The sequence below is a fragment of the Nilaparvata lugens genome, chromosome 6 (assembly GCF_014356525.2).
Source record: "Nilaparvata lugens isolate BPH chromosome 6, ASM1435652v1, whole genome shotgun sequence".
Taxonomy (NCBI): Eukaryota; Metazoa; Arthropoda; class Insecta; order Hemiptera; family Delphacidae; genus Nilaparvata; species Nilaparvata lugens.
In genome coordinates this window covers 14,006,158-14,022,320 of record NC_052509.1, presented here as the reverse complement: position 1 = coordinate 14,022,320, position 16,163 = coordinate 14,006,158, and the positions used below count along the sequence as shown (strand labels likewise).

The 16,163-nt window shown below is 35.0% G+C and overlaps 2 protein-coding genes across 2 annotated transcripts in view; both read right to left on the bottom strand.

Moving 5' to 3' along the window:
- Positions 1 to 3,519: 3,519 nt before the first annotated feature.
- On the bottom strand, positions 3,520 to 4,367 carry LOC120351989 (uncharacterized protein DDB_G0271670-like). The gene is made up of 2 exons (XM_039431357.1): positions 3,578 to 4,367; positions 3,520 to 3,545 (listed from the first exon to the last, which is right to left on the bottom strand). Exons 1-2 carry the CDS (start codon positions 4,365 to 4,367, stop codon positions 3,520 to 3,522), a joined length of 816 nt encoding a protein of 271 aa, XP_039287291.1.
- A 10-nt stretch (positions 4,368 to 4,377) lies between these two features.
- Positions 4,378 to 16,163, bottom strand: part of LOC111050429 — a 394,882-nt gene continuing 383,096 nt past the window's right edge. Inside the window, exons 10-11 of the mRNA XM_039430156.1 lie at positions 5,271 to 5,420; positions 4,378 to 4,528 (exon numbers count right to left, since the gene is read on the bottom strand). Coding sequence (XP_039286090.1) covers positions 4,513 to 4,528; positions 5,271 to 5,420 — 166 coding nt within the window. The 3' untranslated portion in view covers positions 4,378 to 4,512. The remainder of the gene's footprint in view (positions 4,529 to 5,270; positions 5,421 to 16,163) is intronic.

Here is a 16,163-nt window from a genome sequence, read left to right as displayed (position 1 = left end):
ATATAGATTTGTGAATAGATAATGTCCATTATCTGTCACTTAAACTACAGGTGTAAGTGTTGAATAAAACTGGTAAATATAGATATATTTCAACAGATTCACGTATATATGAATGGATAGGATAACATAGTATAGTTATAATGTAATGTTGGCATCGTTGAGATAAATTATTAAGACAGCTTCCCACGTGCAGTGTCCCCAGATTTGACCCTGGTCTTCCCACGGTACAATGGAAGTCTCGGTTTTTATTGATGCTTATTTAGTACTTAAAAAAATCTTTATGGTGCTGGAAACTGCCGAATTAATTATATTTTGGAAACTGGAGACTTCAAGTAATTATTGAAGATTGGATGATCAAATTTAATGAAAAATCAAGTTTAAATATGGAACAAAAAAATTAGATAGATTTGAAAATTGAGGAAGGGACAGGTAAAGTAATTATTGAAGATTGGATGATCAAATTTAATGAAAAATCAAGTTTGAAGATAAAACAAAAAATTAGATAAATTTGAAAATTGAGGAAGGGACAGGTAAAGTAATTATTGAAGATTGGATGATCAAATTTAATGAAAAATCAAGTTTGAATATGGACAAAAAAATAGATAAATTTGAAAATTGAGGAAGGGACAGGTTTAGATAATATCTAGAGAGTCTGCTGTTTTGATGAAATAGTACCTGATCAGCTTACTGTGAATTGAATTGATTTATCAAATGATTTCATTCAAAAATCCTGATTTATACTTTCTCATTCATTCTTTCATATTGACCTTTCTTTCATAATTCTTAGTAGAGCTATTCTGGATTGGTTTGGTATTTTTCAATGAATGATAATATTTTGTTAAGAATACCCTTATGGAACGACTTGATAAAATTACATTTTTTATCCCTACATAAATTGTTCACAAGTCTCAAAACAAGCTAATTAAGCAGTACTGTGATTTGTATAATAGCTCTAACCTCTAATAATGTAATAGATATTTTTGAAATCTTCTATTATATTGTGATATACTTCAATCTACTCATCTTGTCAATTATTACGCTTGTTGTCTAGTAGTTATATACTTTGTATCAACTGTATTGGATATAATTAATTGATTCAACATCAATATTATTAACGTTTTATAAAAATCATGATATCAATTAATATTTCATCCTCTTGAAATTCTTGTTGGGGTAAGTATATGGGGTATGTTCGAACCAATGTAAAGAACTGACAATGCTAAAAATTAAATGAAGAATTATACTGTTTAAATTGAACTTCTCTTTAATGAAACTTGAACATGGTTGTCAATGGAACAATTCCTTATTTTTGGATCAACTCAGTAGCAAATTCTTTCAATGTAAACTACACATTTACAGCAAATTAGGACCAGAGATTAACGAAATATAGGTAGTTTTTGTTTCTCTATGGTTGGACTCTTCCTCTCCCCATTGTTTTGTTTCTTCATTCAGCTCGTATTTTATAGCAATAATACAAATAAACATCGAATTACTGACCTGGTTTCTGTGGTAGTAGCTGTACTACTGGCTAAAGATGTCCTCGACCTTGGCAGTAGATCTAACCGAAATAGTCCTGTCACATAATCTGTACATTTCTTGACTTCAGGGCGGGGGGCTGCAAACACACATCATCAGATAATTAATAATCAATTACAATTATTGTGATTGAAATAGAATTCTCTAAGATTACTAATAAAATATTTTTTTTCCAAATCACTGGAAAACCATTACAGACACTATGTCAACAATATTGTTGAATTAAAAATTGTTAGATATCACAATGTAAAATCAACATAGGTATTCTATTATTTCAATCAAAGTGCTTCATCTTATCTTGAATGAGCCAATTTTATTCAGCACGATTAACTAGTGCATAAGTAATTATAAACTACCCATGAATGGACTACAAAAACTAAGATGAATCTATTCAAGCATGGAATCGCAGTTGAATAAAAAAAAGGATCGGATGATGAATAAACATGAAGATACATAACACAGAAACATATTAACAAAATACAACTAGGCATATAATGTTAAAATGATTGGTTTTTTTCAAAACTACTCTTACACTAACTAGATACTGTAATTCTCATAAAATAAATTTTTCCAATGTTGTTTGTAATTGAATCCAGAAATATTGGTATATTATTACGAAAAAATATCCATACGGGTTGGAACAGCTGTTCTAGACTACACTCGGAAAATGATTATTTTATTCTCAAGATTAATACCTTCAGGACTCATTGTGTCATCGCCTGAGATTGCATGCAAAAAATAAATAAAAATCAACGTGAGCAAATTTTTAACTGCTGTGTGTTATAAATAGTAATTTTTATATTTCATTAAGAAAATCTCAAGAGATACTCAGGTTTTGTCACATATACAATCAAAACAAACCCAAACTTCAAATGAGCAACCAAATTTTATCTAAAAATTGTAATAAAAATGATCCTATATTGACTTGAACAGTATTAAGACCTTTAAACCAAGAGTGCTCACAGGGGGCTTGACTGCATCCTTGAAATTCTTGGGGGTTGTGAGGGGGCTGAAAATCGAACCATGGGGGATTCCAAAAAAAGTTAGAACTGTTCAATTCAAGGGGCGACAGCTGATTTTTTCCAATTTCTGGGGGGGGGGGGGTTCGTTCATGGGTTTGGGGGGAGGGGGTGGTCACCCCTGTTGAAACGGTTACACTTTTTATCTTGGAGAGCAGTCTTGGATTATGTTCAAGAGCCACAACATGGTTTTTCTTTTTACCCTTTGAAAGGTGTTAAAATTTCAATTTTCTAATAAATGTGTAACTGTGCGCATCTTTCTTCCCAACAGTATAAAATGATATAGAATTATTTTTGGCTAATTGTTGTTCTATTTTATTATGAATATTCTTTATCCAGGATAGAATATATTCTCCTTAGGGACAGACCATATCAAGCGTTTTTCATGAGTTTTCAGACAGCGTTTTTAGAATCGGCAGGGCAGGAAGCTCACCGATTGTCTGGTCGGGTTGGCGTTTGAAAAAGCGCTCAATATGGTCTGGCCCTTACAGGGTGTCATCACATTGAATGCCTTACATGTACAAGTACACGTAAGATCATGCATGAGCCGAAAAACAAAAATTGAAAAGTACCATAGTAATCATAGAAACACCTTGTGACTTGCATGTAGCTGCTCACACTGTACGCAACCAGCAAGTGCAAGCATCTGCAAGTTCACTGTGAGCAGATACAAACGAATATCTTTTTTGGTACCAGTTTCTTATCTTTTTAAATATATTTTTCATACCAGTATTCTTTTCTCTATGGTGTGAGTGTTCCTATTGCTCTTTCCAGATTTTGTTTCTCATCTGCACGCTTGGTCATGCATAACCAAGCTTGCACTTGCACATGTACGCATTCAATGTGATTACACCCCTGTTCTTGGTTTCTTGCCCCAATAAATCAAGTAATTGATTCAATTTAAAATTCAAACTTACCAAGAATGCCCTGCAACCGATGCGTGGGCGGTAACCTTGTGGCAAGGTCACGCGACAGCTGATCGCACTCGATCTCCTCGCGCAGTGGAAGTCGCAACAATGAACTCGTCTGCTGGGCGGCGGTGGAGGGGGAAGGCGTCCGCGCCTGCGCACTCTGCTCAGTTTGAGACGCAGCGTCGCTTGTGGCAGCGTTCACACGCAGCGTCACCTCTGTCCGCTGCACCAGTCGCAGAGGCTCGCTCTCCGCTGCGTCGCCGCCGATCGCGATCGAAACCTCACTGGAAGAGATCGTCACCTGATTGTTGTCATCGGGGTCGGGTGATGTGGACGTGGCTACACTGACTGTTGGGCTCGACACACGTGACACTGTGATCACTTTATGGAAGGATTCTTCCCGTTTCACACAGGTGCCGCCATCTTGTGAATGGTCGTCTGGGCCGGTTGTCTGTGGTGAGACAGTTATCACTTTCTGGAACGACTCCTCCCGTTTTAGGCTTCCCTCCAGACCACTCTGATTGATTGCAATACTTATACTATTATCACTGTTGACACTGGCGCTACTGCTGCTACTCCTTATCACTTTGACATTGTCCTGTGGCAGGACGGCCACCGCATGCACGGGGTCCGACTGCGTTCGCGCCGTGCGCAGAATGGGCCTCTTCTGTTGTTGGTCGGGCAGCGAATAGTTCCTAGGCAGTGTTGTTCTCGTTGTTGAAGACGAGGATGACGACAACGAGGATAGAGAGGACGTCGATGAAGTTTCCACCCTAACCGAGCTACTATTATCACAGATGATGTCATTACTACCACTGTTGACAATATTCACAATTGATGTTTGACAGTTGGCAATCCGTTGCTGCTGCTGCTGCTGTTGTTGTTCTTGACTAGGGGACATTTTTGTTTCAACAGTTGGCAGCACTGGTTTCTTGTCGATTGTTTGAATGTGATGATTGTTGTTGTTAACACTATTGTTGTTGTTGAGATTATTGTTGTCTAGTGGCTGATTGTCGAGGACGGTTGGTGTGAGGGGCACTGGTGGCTTATCCTTCATAGAATCTGCAAATGAGAGAAACAGAATTAAAATTATTTTTTTAGATAATGATGAAAAACAAAAATCTCTATATTGAGTTACTGTCTTTATCATCAATACATCCATAGTAATTTCACATTGCTACATTATGATGGCATATTATAATGACGCATTTTCCACTGTTACCCAAAAACTTCATCAGTGGAATGACGACATTAGAATGATACACTATCAAGGGTTCAGCAGAAAATTCACTTTGAAGAGAGAACTAGGGATAACACATAATTAAGTAAACAAAAAATAAAAATGGAGTTATTTATTTAAATGGAGTGTCGAGCTGTAAACGAGTGATGGCGTGTAGTTTCCACTATTGCAATAAGAGATGCGCTACTTTTTTAGCTGAATTGCGCCACCCAAATCCTATCTAAACTGTAAGTTTAGAGTAATTTTAATTTATCTTGATTTTAATCTTAAATTAATCAATTTCAAAATCGTTCAGTCGATTCATCAATGTAAACACAATGAGACACTCCCTTATATCAAGTTCATCACATTTGAAGAACGGTGAGATTTGATTGACACGGCAATCAATCTATTAATTGAATACTATATATCCAAATTCAAGCTTTGAACAAGATCTTATTTTGAAAGGATAGGAAACTATTTATATAGCTTTCCCTGTATTCTCTATGATGTTGAGAGTCAATTTGAATTCTAATTTGTACCTGAATTCGTATTGGAAATTACAACAAATAATTTATACTCTACCTTGATTTTCTATGTTGTTGATGGATTTGATTTGACCCCCAGAGGGAGACATGGTACGTTTTGTAGCTGCCAGTGAAGTTGGGAAGACCCCTCTCCCGTTCCCGTGGTTCTCTGCGGTACGCCAAGTAAGCGGACGCCTTTGACTGGCTCCTGTAATAAAAAATTATAAATTAATACATTTTACTTCAATTTTTTCCTCAGTTATTATAGACCGTTCAACTTATATGCATGTACAGATGATTGTTACAACTAAAATTGAAGAATTTTGATATAAAAATCTGATTTTATACATAAAACAATGATTTCGATTAGGTGGAGGTACCTTCATTTGCCTCTTAAAATCAGAACTATTCATTCTGGAACAGGAAAATTAAAACTCATAATGTTATCTCTTCTACTTAATCGTTTCCTTCTTCTTCTCCTTTTTTATGATTTCTTTTGAATTTTCTGATTTCTCTTGTTCTAATTCTTGTTGTTCTTGTTCTACTTTTTCTCCTGCCTCTCCCACAACTTTTCACTTCTTCCTCCTCTTCTTTCCTCCTAAATTTGTTTTTTATCATCCACATTTTATTGTTTTCAATCTGGTTGTTTGTTGCTCTTCTTGTACTCACTGCTTCCTACTCCACAACTTTCCATCGAAATTCATCCTTATATCATCCAAAATTCTTCTTTATCATATTCCTTCTTCTTCTTGTTCATCATCATCATCATCTAAATATTCATTCTCCTTCTGTTCTAGTTCTATTTCGTTGTTGTTGTCCTTCTGTTTCCTCATTATTTTTTTCATATTTGTAGTTTTCTCAAAGGGAATCTGTCCTCTCGTCCTCAATACGAAGAACTCGTGGAATGAAGCAATTTTTGAAGCTAAATAATGCAATTATTTCGTAAATTCACATCACAGTCGAAACTTTATATCCTAAAAATGCAATTTGTCAATGAGTTATCACCGATGAACAAGATTCGAGATCGTTGAGTTAAGAAACCGGCTACTGTTTACTGCAGCAGCTGGATATTTCATCACTCAACCAATGATTATTCAAGGAAGACTTATTTATTGCATAAATACTAAATTCAAATTTGAATTTGACATGGAGACTGCATATGATTCAACAAGTTACGTTTTAAAGGATACAAATTAAGATATCAAACAATATTTGTTCAGTTAAGAATCATTAGTGGAAAGATGGGAGGATTTGGTGGGCTGAGTTTTATCTTTATTAAAATTCTTAATATAAGAAGTTCATTGATGCAAATGCAAGTTATTTTAATGAGAGTGGACCTCCATATACGAGTTCTGACTTATTGGGCAACAGTATAATCCTATCATAATTCGGAATAATGTCTCTGATATTTTAATAACAACCCGGATAATGCTCTAAATTCTTTCAGCTTGGGACACACCCTTAACTCATTGATATTCATACGGTTATAACTGGATAATTGTCTGCCACACACACTTCGGCTTCCAATTATAATCACTAAGTACCCTTGAAATAGTTTTCTATGCTACACTATTAAGATGCATGCAAATTTCTGACGAAATACATGCGACTGGCATTCAACCAATCAATATGCATTATTTATTGTCAATTTCAAAGCAACAGCTTTATGGGTTATGTCACTGTGTTCTTTTGTTAGATAGATTAGGTGGGAGTTGGGTTTTTGAAAGTAGGACAACGGGAATTGTATACTATGTATGCTGGTATCATTCTAATGATGCGTTGATTGATAGCTTTGTTCAGCATTTGAAGAAATTATAGGTTAATAGTATCAATATTTGTTGAAGCTACAATTTTGTTAATTGTGTATGTTATTTGGGATTCGTGACATGTGCAATGTGAGTGAGATCATCCAGATTTCCATGCTTGATATCACATTTTTTTGGTCCACTAAATTTTTTCAATACTGGCTTGGCTGTCTTGTTACATCCTTATCCACCTCATCTCTGTACAATTTCACGATTATAGAATTTCAATTGGCATGAAATAATACATTCAAACATTTTCTCTTATGGATCACAATAAGGATTTTCTTTAAGATTAAATCACTTATGATTTAAGAAGATTACAATTTTTGGTTCACTAACAAAGGATGATTTACTGGAAACTATGAAGCATGGACAGTATTATTCAACGATAGAAATGAAATAAATCTTGATAAAGTGATTTCACATATTTATGAGAAATAGGAGAAGTGACATTACCGTTATTCACATGAAACAACTACAACTACCATTAATTATTGAAGGACTCATTTTTTTTTGAGAAGGATGACCAAATAGAGATCAGATTTGTTCCAGAATTAGATAGTTAATTACGAATGTATTTTGTTCACTATGAGGGAATAATGAGGGGAAACTGTGTTGTCATCCCCTCACGATAGAATATTGAGAATGCAGAGAAGTTGTGGTAAAACATTTCTATAATGAATCACTAGAAAGGGGGAAGATAGAGTAAGAGTGTTTTAATAGAAGATAGAGATAATATAATTTTTCAAGCTTTGAATTAACGAGTGTAAGAAAGGGTGTTGTTGAGTTAGTTGGGTTTAGTCTGCATTAGTTGATATACTGCTCGCTTACACACTCCTAATAGTTTACATTCCAGATGAAAATTAACTATTTCTCAACAAATACGAAGTTGCGTTGATAACTTGAATCTATACAATATACGTATTGTCACGTTATTCTTTATATTAAAATAACGATTAGCCTCCTGCTTGGCATCAGTCGGTAAAGCATGAGATTTAATATAATTAGGGCGTGGTTTTCTAATAGTATTCAGTCTTAAAAAATCTTGATAGGCCTAGATATGGGCTTCTCCAATAACTCTTGTAATTCAATAATAATAAATATATATATATAAATGATACTTATACTATAGAGATGAGGAATATAAAATAAATTGCACACCATGAAAATTTTACACATATATTACACAAATAATGCAAAGATCAGTCGAGGCAAAAAATATATATAGAGCGATAAAAAATATATATAAAAAATAGAACAATATTTGAAATCAATAAAAATATCACAGGCTAACTTTATATTCTAGATTTATGGCACGAATCATTATCATGTGCCTTTATCTTGAAATCATATGCATTCTTTGGCATGTAGCTGTGACATGTACTTGCTAATACTTGTCGGCTTGGATAATTCAATCCTAAATATGTGCTCTAAGATCAGCTTGATAAATTAGCCACTAATAATCCAAATATATCTATATATAAAAATCTCTAGTATTTAGTAGATTTATTTGTATCGAATATATATTTTTATCTCATGGTGCAAGATTCGGCACCTGACGGAATAGGTAGAGCCATTCATCTAGTGAATTAGAACTATGATAAATTATCGCAAATTGTATTGCAAAAAATTGAATATTGATGCATATGTTTTAATAGCCTAGATTTCGTACTTCTTTGATTAAACAGAAATTTCTAAAATATTGATCTATATATTTTTCTTTCAATTAGATACCTTTAATACTAATTTTTACTTGCGCAAGTATTACTCTTAATAATTTCTTAATTTATAATAACCCTTTCGGCGAGCTAGCTTTGATCATCAGATTATTTCGAAGCACTAGGGCGCCCATCACTAAATTCAAATTTAAATCACTCACGTGTCGAAAATCTTCTTGTAAGTCGCCGATGTCGATCCAACTCCATGTGGTCCGGGAATATGGTAGCCGGAATCGTCTCCTCCAAGGGGTTATAAATTTAATAGAAATGAAAAATGACTTCTGCTTCACAATAGCATCACGAAGTCTTTTAAGAAATTAAATAATTTACTTTAACTTTAACTTTTACAAAATTATTAATAAGGTACTTCGCTCTAAAATATTTGGGGTCCTCTTATGGTGGCATCTGGCTGGCGAGTGCTGGTTCTTCCTTCTCAAGTTTTACAGATCCTCTTTCCGACTTTCAAATTAGCATAAAATTTAAATATCTCAATCCTCCGCCATTAAATTCAAATAGATCTTACAAAGAATGCCAAAATATTGCTTAGATTATATGATTAACAATTTCTTTGCATTCGAGCCATATTGATAACATAGATTACACAAATTTTTACACAAAATCTACTACATTATATAAATATATATAAATATTTTTGAATCGGCCCACAGTTGCCGCCTATTAACTGCCGTTTTACTATTGGTGCATGCAAATTTTATTAGGTATTCATGCGCCTGGTAACTCTTATTTCCTGAATACATTAAATTATTTTTATTTGGTTTTTTATTTATGCTCTTTGCATGCTAGTTAATATTATATATATTAATATTAATTCCATGCTAACTAATAATTAGCCACGTGGACGGTGTTTTTTCACATTGCACACCATCCGAATGCAATAAAGCTCTGCCAAGGGGTTTTGGTCAGATTCTACGTTCTTCGGTTTGATCGATCTCTAGGTCACCGATCTGTGAATACATCTACCTAACCTCAATCTTCAAATATTTTATAAATAATCTATTTATGAGTAATAAACTTCCTTCAAATCCTTTTTAAGTTCTTGTACCATTTAGCCAGAACAAGCTGATGCTATCTTATCTTGATTATTATCTGCTTGGCGATATTAGCCAATTACTTTATTTTTAGACCTATTACTATTTCTGTTAGGGCTTTTCATCTACCCAGATTTAAATATGTTACACGCGCCCCTGGGTTTGAATTCAAAATATTTGAGAATCACAATGTTTTTAATGAAAACCCACCCTTCAAATACACTGATATACACTATACTTTATTTATAATTATACTCTCCTACTTCTATCACATTCGCAGTCATATTTGCTGCATCTCCTTTATACCTTTATCAAAAACAATAACAAATTCTCCTCCTCAACACACATAAAAATATCATAAATATAAACTTCTAAACGTACTCCTCCTGACACCATTTACAACACAGTAATTTTTGAATTCGCCGCTTGCAGGGCTGCCAACTTAACTACACACATTTCATAATTCTCATAAATGATTCCTTTTAGACAATAATTTCGATTCATAAACTTCTGGGCTTATATCTTATAGTATTTCTTAGGTCTTAATATAAATAATTTTCTATACATCAGGTACAATACTTTCTTTTGCTAATGGCTCTTTGGTTTTGGTAACTGGTATTCACTTTAAATCTTTTCAGGTAACAAACGTGGCATAATTAAAAGTAATAAATATAAAACATATAAATAAATATACCGACATTAATAAATATAATAAATAACAATAATAAATAACTTTTTGGGTACAGTATTTCTTTTTATAAACATATGTTCAACAGACATTACATTCATTTGATTTGGGTGGCTTTGGCCAGCTGGTTACTGGTTCTACAGAATTTGCTGTCGAGTTTCATAACTATTAACCTAACTGCTCAATTTTTTCTCTTAAAAAGGTAATTAACAAATTTTAATTTTATTATCCCCGCTTGTGTCCTTTTTTATCTGATGTATATGATTTAATTACATATTTAAAAATTGTTCTTTTTCTTATTGCAGGCTTCTAACGGCTGGAAGGAATTAAAACATTGGATTGTTGCCACGAGGTCCTATACCAATATTAAATTTATTAAGGAAGGTTAGTAATTGGCTTGATAGTGTTGTTTTCCTTTGACTTCTTATCATATTTATTTCAAATTCTGTGATATGGCTTAATATTGGCTACATTTTCCCACCAAACAATGTGCGTGTTCTCACTCTCTTGTAACTGAACTGTGTTATGCTGCGATATGGCTACTATAGTGAATGGCCCTGAATAAATTAAAAAGAATTTGCGAGTTACTTTCTCTAAAGCATTTGATAATCTGTGGCTCTTTACTAAAACTTCATCTCCAATGTTATATGAAAATATTTTATAAGCTCGGTCGTGGAATCTCTTTCTGCTATCTGCCTTCTGCTCTAGCTTTAACCTTACCAGATGATGGATATTGGGGTTTGTTAACTTACTCACTTCTGATCTTGGAAAATCAATTAATTTTTCGATAAATGTATTATTCCTTTTACCGAATATGATCTCGTAAGGCGTACGACCGGTGCTTTCATTTAGGCTATTATTATAGCATTCTTCTAAAAATGGTATATACCTAACCCATTGTTGGTGTTTTTCATTACAGTACGTCCGCATAAAACGAGAGATTTCTGCCATACGTCGCTCCACTGGGTTAGCGCTGGGGCTGTAAAGAGATGTCCTCGACCATTTAATATTAGCCAGGTGAAGTATTTCTTTCCACTGCTTGCTACAAAAATAGGTTGCGTTATCTGATAGTACTCGTTTGGGCTTTCCTACTTCACTTGTCCATCTTTCCGTTATGCATCGGGCCAAAACTTCTCCGGTCAATTTGCCTATGGGAAATAGCATGGTATATTTTGAAAAAACACATGTAAGGACGAATATGTATTTTTTTCCGTATTGCGCCATGGGCAATGGACCATATATATCCGCTGATATCAATTCCAATGGTGCGCTGGGGAGAATGGGATTCATTTCACCTCTGATATGGTATCGCGGGTATTTGGCTTTCTGGCATATATCGCAAGCTTTCACTATTTTGGCCACTTTTTTATGCATGCTTTTAAAATAACAGCTTTCTTTTAGTAGGTGGAGGGTCTTCGTAGTTCCAAAATGTCCAATGCGTTCGTGAGCTTCTTTTATCAAATCTGTTTCCATATTAGCGGGGATAATTAGGCGCCAGTCGTAAGTATTTTTAGCCGGTCGGTGGAACATAAATCCTTTGTAGCGGGTATACTGTCGCAGGTAGTCGGGCGGTTCGGCAGCTCCTTCTTCCATCAGTTCACGGATCCGGGACAGTCTTGGGTCTTCATATTGGGCGATATGGATTCTTTCAGGTGTTAACATGGCGGTATGAATTCGTGGTTGGATATGGGGAGGATACGGTATGCTTTCTCCACTTTTTACGGCAAAACATCTTAGATTGGTATCTTGACAATATGTAGCGTCTATTTCTCTGGATAGAAAGTCGGCTCTTGACGGTGCTCGGTCCTTCGTTGTTAGGCTTAATACCTCCATACACTCCATAGCATTTTCCATTTCGTGGATACCCCACTCCCTCGGCACGCCTTCCATGTAGTGAGCGAAATGTACCTCAGCGATTCCTTCAGTACGTTTCTTCAGATCAAGGGGTACTATGACTTCGTATGCTTCGGTTTCGGTAAATGCATGAAATTTCGAGGTTTGGAAATTTAAACAGGCCTGGAAGTGTTGTAGAAAATCTGTACCTATATTATATGCGGACCGGAAACAGGTAATACAAGAAATGTATATGCGAATCGTTGTTGTTGAAGATTTATTTCCAGTAAACATTGAGTAGTTATATGTATTCGCCGTCCTGGACTGATACCTGATACATACACGTTGGTTAACGGTAGAGTAGCTAATTTTGTTTTTTCTTTCAGACGTTGGAATAAGTCTGTTTGTATGAGGCTACATTGTGAACCACTATCTACTAATGCTTGAACCTTCATTCCATATATTTCTATATCGATATACGCTTGCATTTGTATATCCGGTAGCCTGCTTTCTTTTTCCGTTTCTTCTAACAAAGTCTCCGGTAGATCATTTCTGAATGTGGTGTATGATGTTGAGATGTCTTGTTTTTCTTGATTTGTTTCACTTGAGTTTGTGCTTGCTGTATCGGGGGTATCATATAGTCATGGTTTATTAGCTGTAGTTTTCTGTATGTCTGGTGGCGGGTCGTTGGGTGTTGGGTTCCGGGTTTTTTGTTGATTCAAACCTATTGCATGTGCTAGTGTGGTAGTTTGTACTTATTTTGTTGAGGTGGTGGTTTATAATTTCTGTTGTAGCTGTTTTGTGTATTATTATTATGTGAGTTTAATCGATCACGGCCATCATAGTGATTCCTACGATTGCTCTGCTGGGCATAGTGGTTGGTTGTACGATTTTGAAATTTTTCCTTATTCCAATTACCATTTTGCCTGTGCTCATAGCGGCGTTCAAATTGGGGAGCAGATCGGTAGCGATCATATGATACCGGTTCATAATTTTGGCTGTTATGCGGATTAAATTTTGAATTATGCTGATTTGATGCGTATCTCTGGTCTGAGCGGTGGGTTGATATTGCCATTGCAGACTGTATGCCATATAAATGATTAATCAGCTGCTTACAATCAGTAATGGATTGTGTGGCGAGTGCCATTCTAACTTGATACGGTAGCTTCTTTAAAATAATGCTTGCTAACGCCGATTCATTAATGGGCTCGCTCAGTTGAGAATTTTTAAACTGTATGGCAGTGACGAAAGTGGTACATGCACCGTCTAAGTTAGGGTTGAATCGCATGATATGATGTCCGCTAGCACGTCCAACTGTTTACTTCTGCTCCAATACTGTTCCAGGAAGACAGCGACAAACTCATCCAATGATGTAAATTCATGGGCTCTACTCCGAAAAAACATCAGGGGTTCGCCAATCAATAAATTAGTCAAACGGAGACGCCAAAAATTCCAAGAGGTAGGTGCAAGAGTTTGTACTAATTTTATCTGATCAATGAATGGTTGAGGTTGCAAATGGCGATCAGTGTTATCAAATTTTCCTAGTCCTTGTAATATACTATGTACGTTGAGGTTGTCTGTTTGAATTCCTTGAGGTTGTTGTTGAATATGATTTTCCAATGCTATTATTTTTTCCTGTGTGATCTGCCATTGACTATTATGTGTAATTTTATTTGCGTTTATTTCTTGATTTAGTTGAGTCAGAGTGGATTTCTGAATTAGTAGAGTTCCATTTAAAGCTTTACAGGTTTCAGCGTTCTGATTGATGCTACTTTGCAGTTGGTTCATTTTTGAGGACATATTAATCTGTTTGTTTTGTATTTCTTTAATATTGCTAATATTTTTGTCAACTGTAGTTGTTAAGTTTTGATTGGCAACGGTAATTTGTTTGTGGATTTCTTGGTGGCAATCGGCCTTAATGTTATTTGTTATATCCTGAATAGGTGTAGTGATTGTGTATTTAAGTTGTCTATCCTTTCATTGAGTTCACATGTAACGTATCTAACCTTTCCGATAATCCTGCCGTAACTTTATCTTGACTTTCTTTTTGTAGGGTTATCATTGCTTTTAACTCTTCCCTATGACTCTCTACTTTAGTTTCAATATTATCCAACCGTTGTTCTACTGATTTTATAGCGCCTGTGGTCTCTTTCATACCCTGTTCCACTGTCTGTTTATTTTCCTCTTTTACTGTAGCAATCTCCTTTTTAATTTCCTGCATCATACTATCCATTGTTTTTTGTAACATAATGTTGAAAGTGCTACTCGTTTGTTCCATTATTACCTTTTGAAGCGGATCTAGTTCTGTGGTTGAAAACATACTCTGTTTGTCCAGGTGTGACTCGGCCTCCGGCGATGCGGGTTCTGCAGATTGCTCCTCGCCCCCTTCAAAGTTGATCTCTACTATCCGTTGATTCAAGGGTGTGTCAGCGGCGTCGATTCGAGTGGAGGATAGAGGTTGCAGACCTGGTGGATCGAAAATTATCGACCCGACGCTTCCTGGTTCCCTTTCTCGTGGCGTATTGGCATCTACCGTGGTGGGGTTTGATGTGCTCGGAGTCGACAAAGTGGGATCTGTGCAACCGCCGTACATATATGAAACTTCAGAGTTTGCGGGAGTGTGATTCATTATGTCAAATGTGATAAATGCTAATTAAACAGTGATAAAAATGATAAGCGAAAATGCTTAAAAAAGAGACACAACCGGGACTTACAGTGAACAGTGATGTGTAAAGTGTTTGGATACTCTTACAACCAGGTATTTATACTTAAGTTTTTTACAATGCTCTAGCGCCCTCAATGTTTTGTTGATTATTTTTGGCTAGTTTACAGGCTGCGACTTATTTTCCAACCGGCTTAAACACCTAATATATTTTTGACTAGAAAGTAATAGCAGTTTAGGCTTATAAAATATAATCTCTCTCTATAAACATGTAATTTTTCACAGTACTAATAATATAAAATTTTCTTTAAAACATATAATTTCTCTCTATTTAAAGCTATTGTTTCCCCAAAAAGTAATACAAATTTCCTTCGCCAGTTTTCCTCACAACTCGTATAAGTTATCTATAATTTTCACTATGGTTATTGACCTAATTTCAAGTAATTATTCAATGAGCTTGGCTCTCATCATCAGTCCCACGTTGGCACGACATGTCTTTGTGTCACGTTATTCTTTATATTTAAATAACGATTAGCCTCCTGCTTGGCATCAGTCGGTAAAGCATGAGATTTAATATAATTAGGGCGTGGTTTTTAATAGTATTCAGTCTTAAAAAATCTTGATAGGCCTAGATATGGGCTTCTCCAATAACTCTTGTAATTCAATAATAATAAATATATATATATAAATGATACTTATACTATAGAGATGAGGAATATAAAATAAATTGCACACCATGAAAATTTTACACATATATTACACAAATAATGCAAAGATCAGTCGAGGCAAAAAATATATATATAGAGCGATAAAAAATATATATAAAAAAATAGAACAATATTTGAAATCAATAAAAATATCACAGGCTAACTTTATATTCTAGATTTATGGCACGAATCATTATCATGTGCCTTTATCTTGAAATCATATGCATTCTTTGGCATGTAGCTGTGACATGTACTTGCTAATACTTGTCGGCTTGGATAATTCAATCCTAAATATGTGCTCTAAGATCAGCTTGATAAATTAGCCACTAATAATCCAAATATATCTATATATAAAATCTCTAGTATTTAGTAGATTTATTGTATCGAATATATTTTTATCTCATGGTGCAAGATTCGGCACCTGACGGAATAGGTAGAGCCATTCATCTAGTGAATTAGAACTATGATAAATTATCGCAAATTGTATTG

What these genes read in the sequence shown, in the direction of transcription:
- LOC120351989 (XM_039431357.1), bottom strand. Translation starts at nt 4,367, where the DNA reads ATGTCCCCTAGTCAAGAACAACAACAGCAGCAGCAGCAGCAACGGATT. An exon ending in CACCGCCGCCCAGCAGACGA is followed by an intron (nt 3,546 to 3,577) that starts GTTCATTGTTGC and finishes CTGCGCGAGGAG; the next exon opens with ATCGAGTGCGATCAGCTGTC.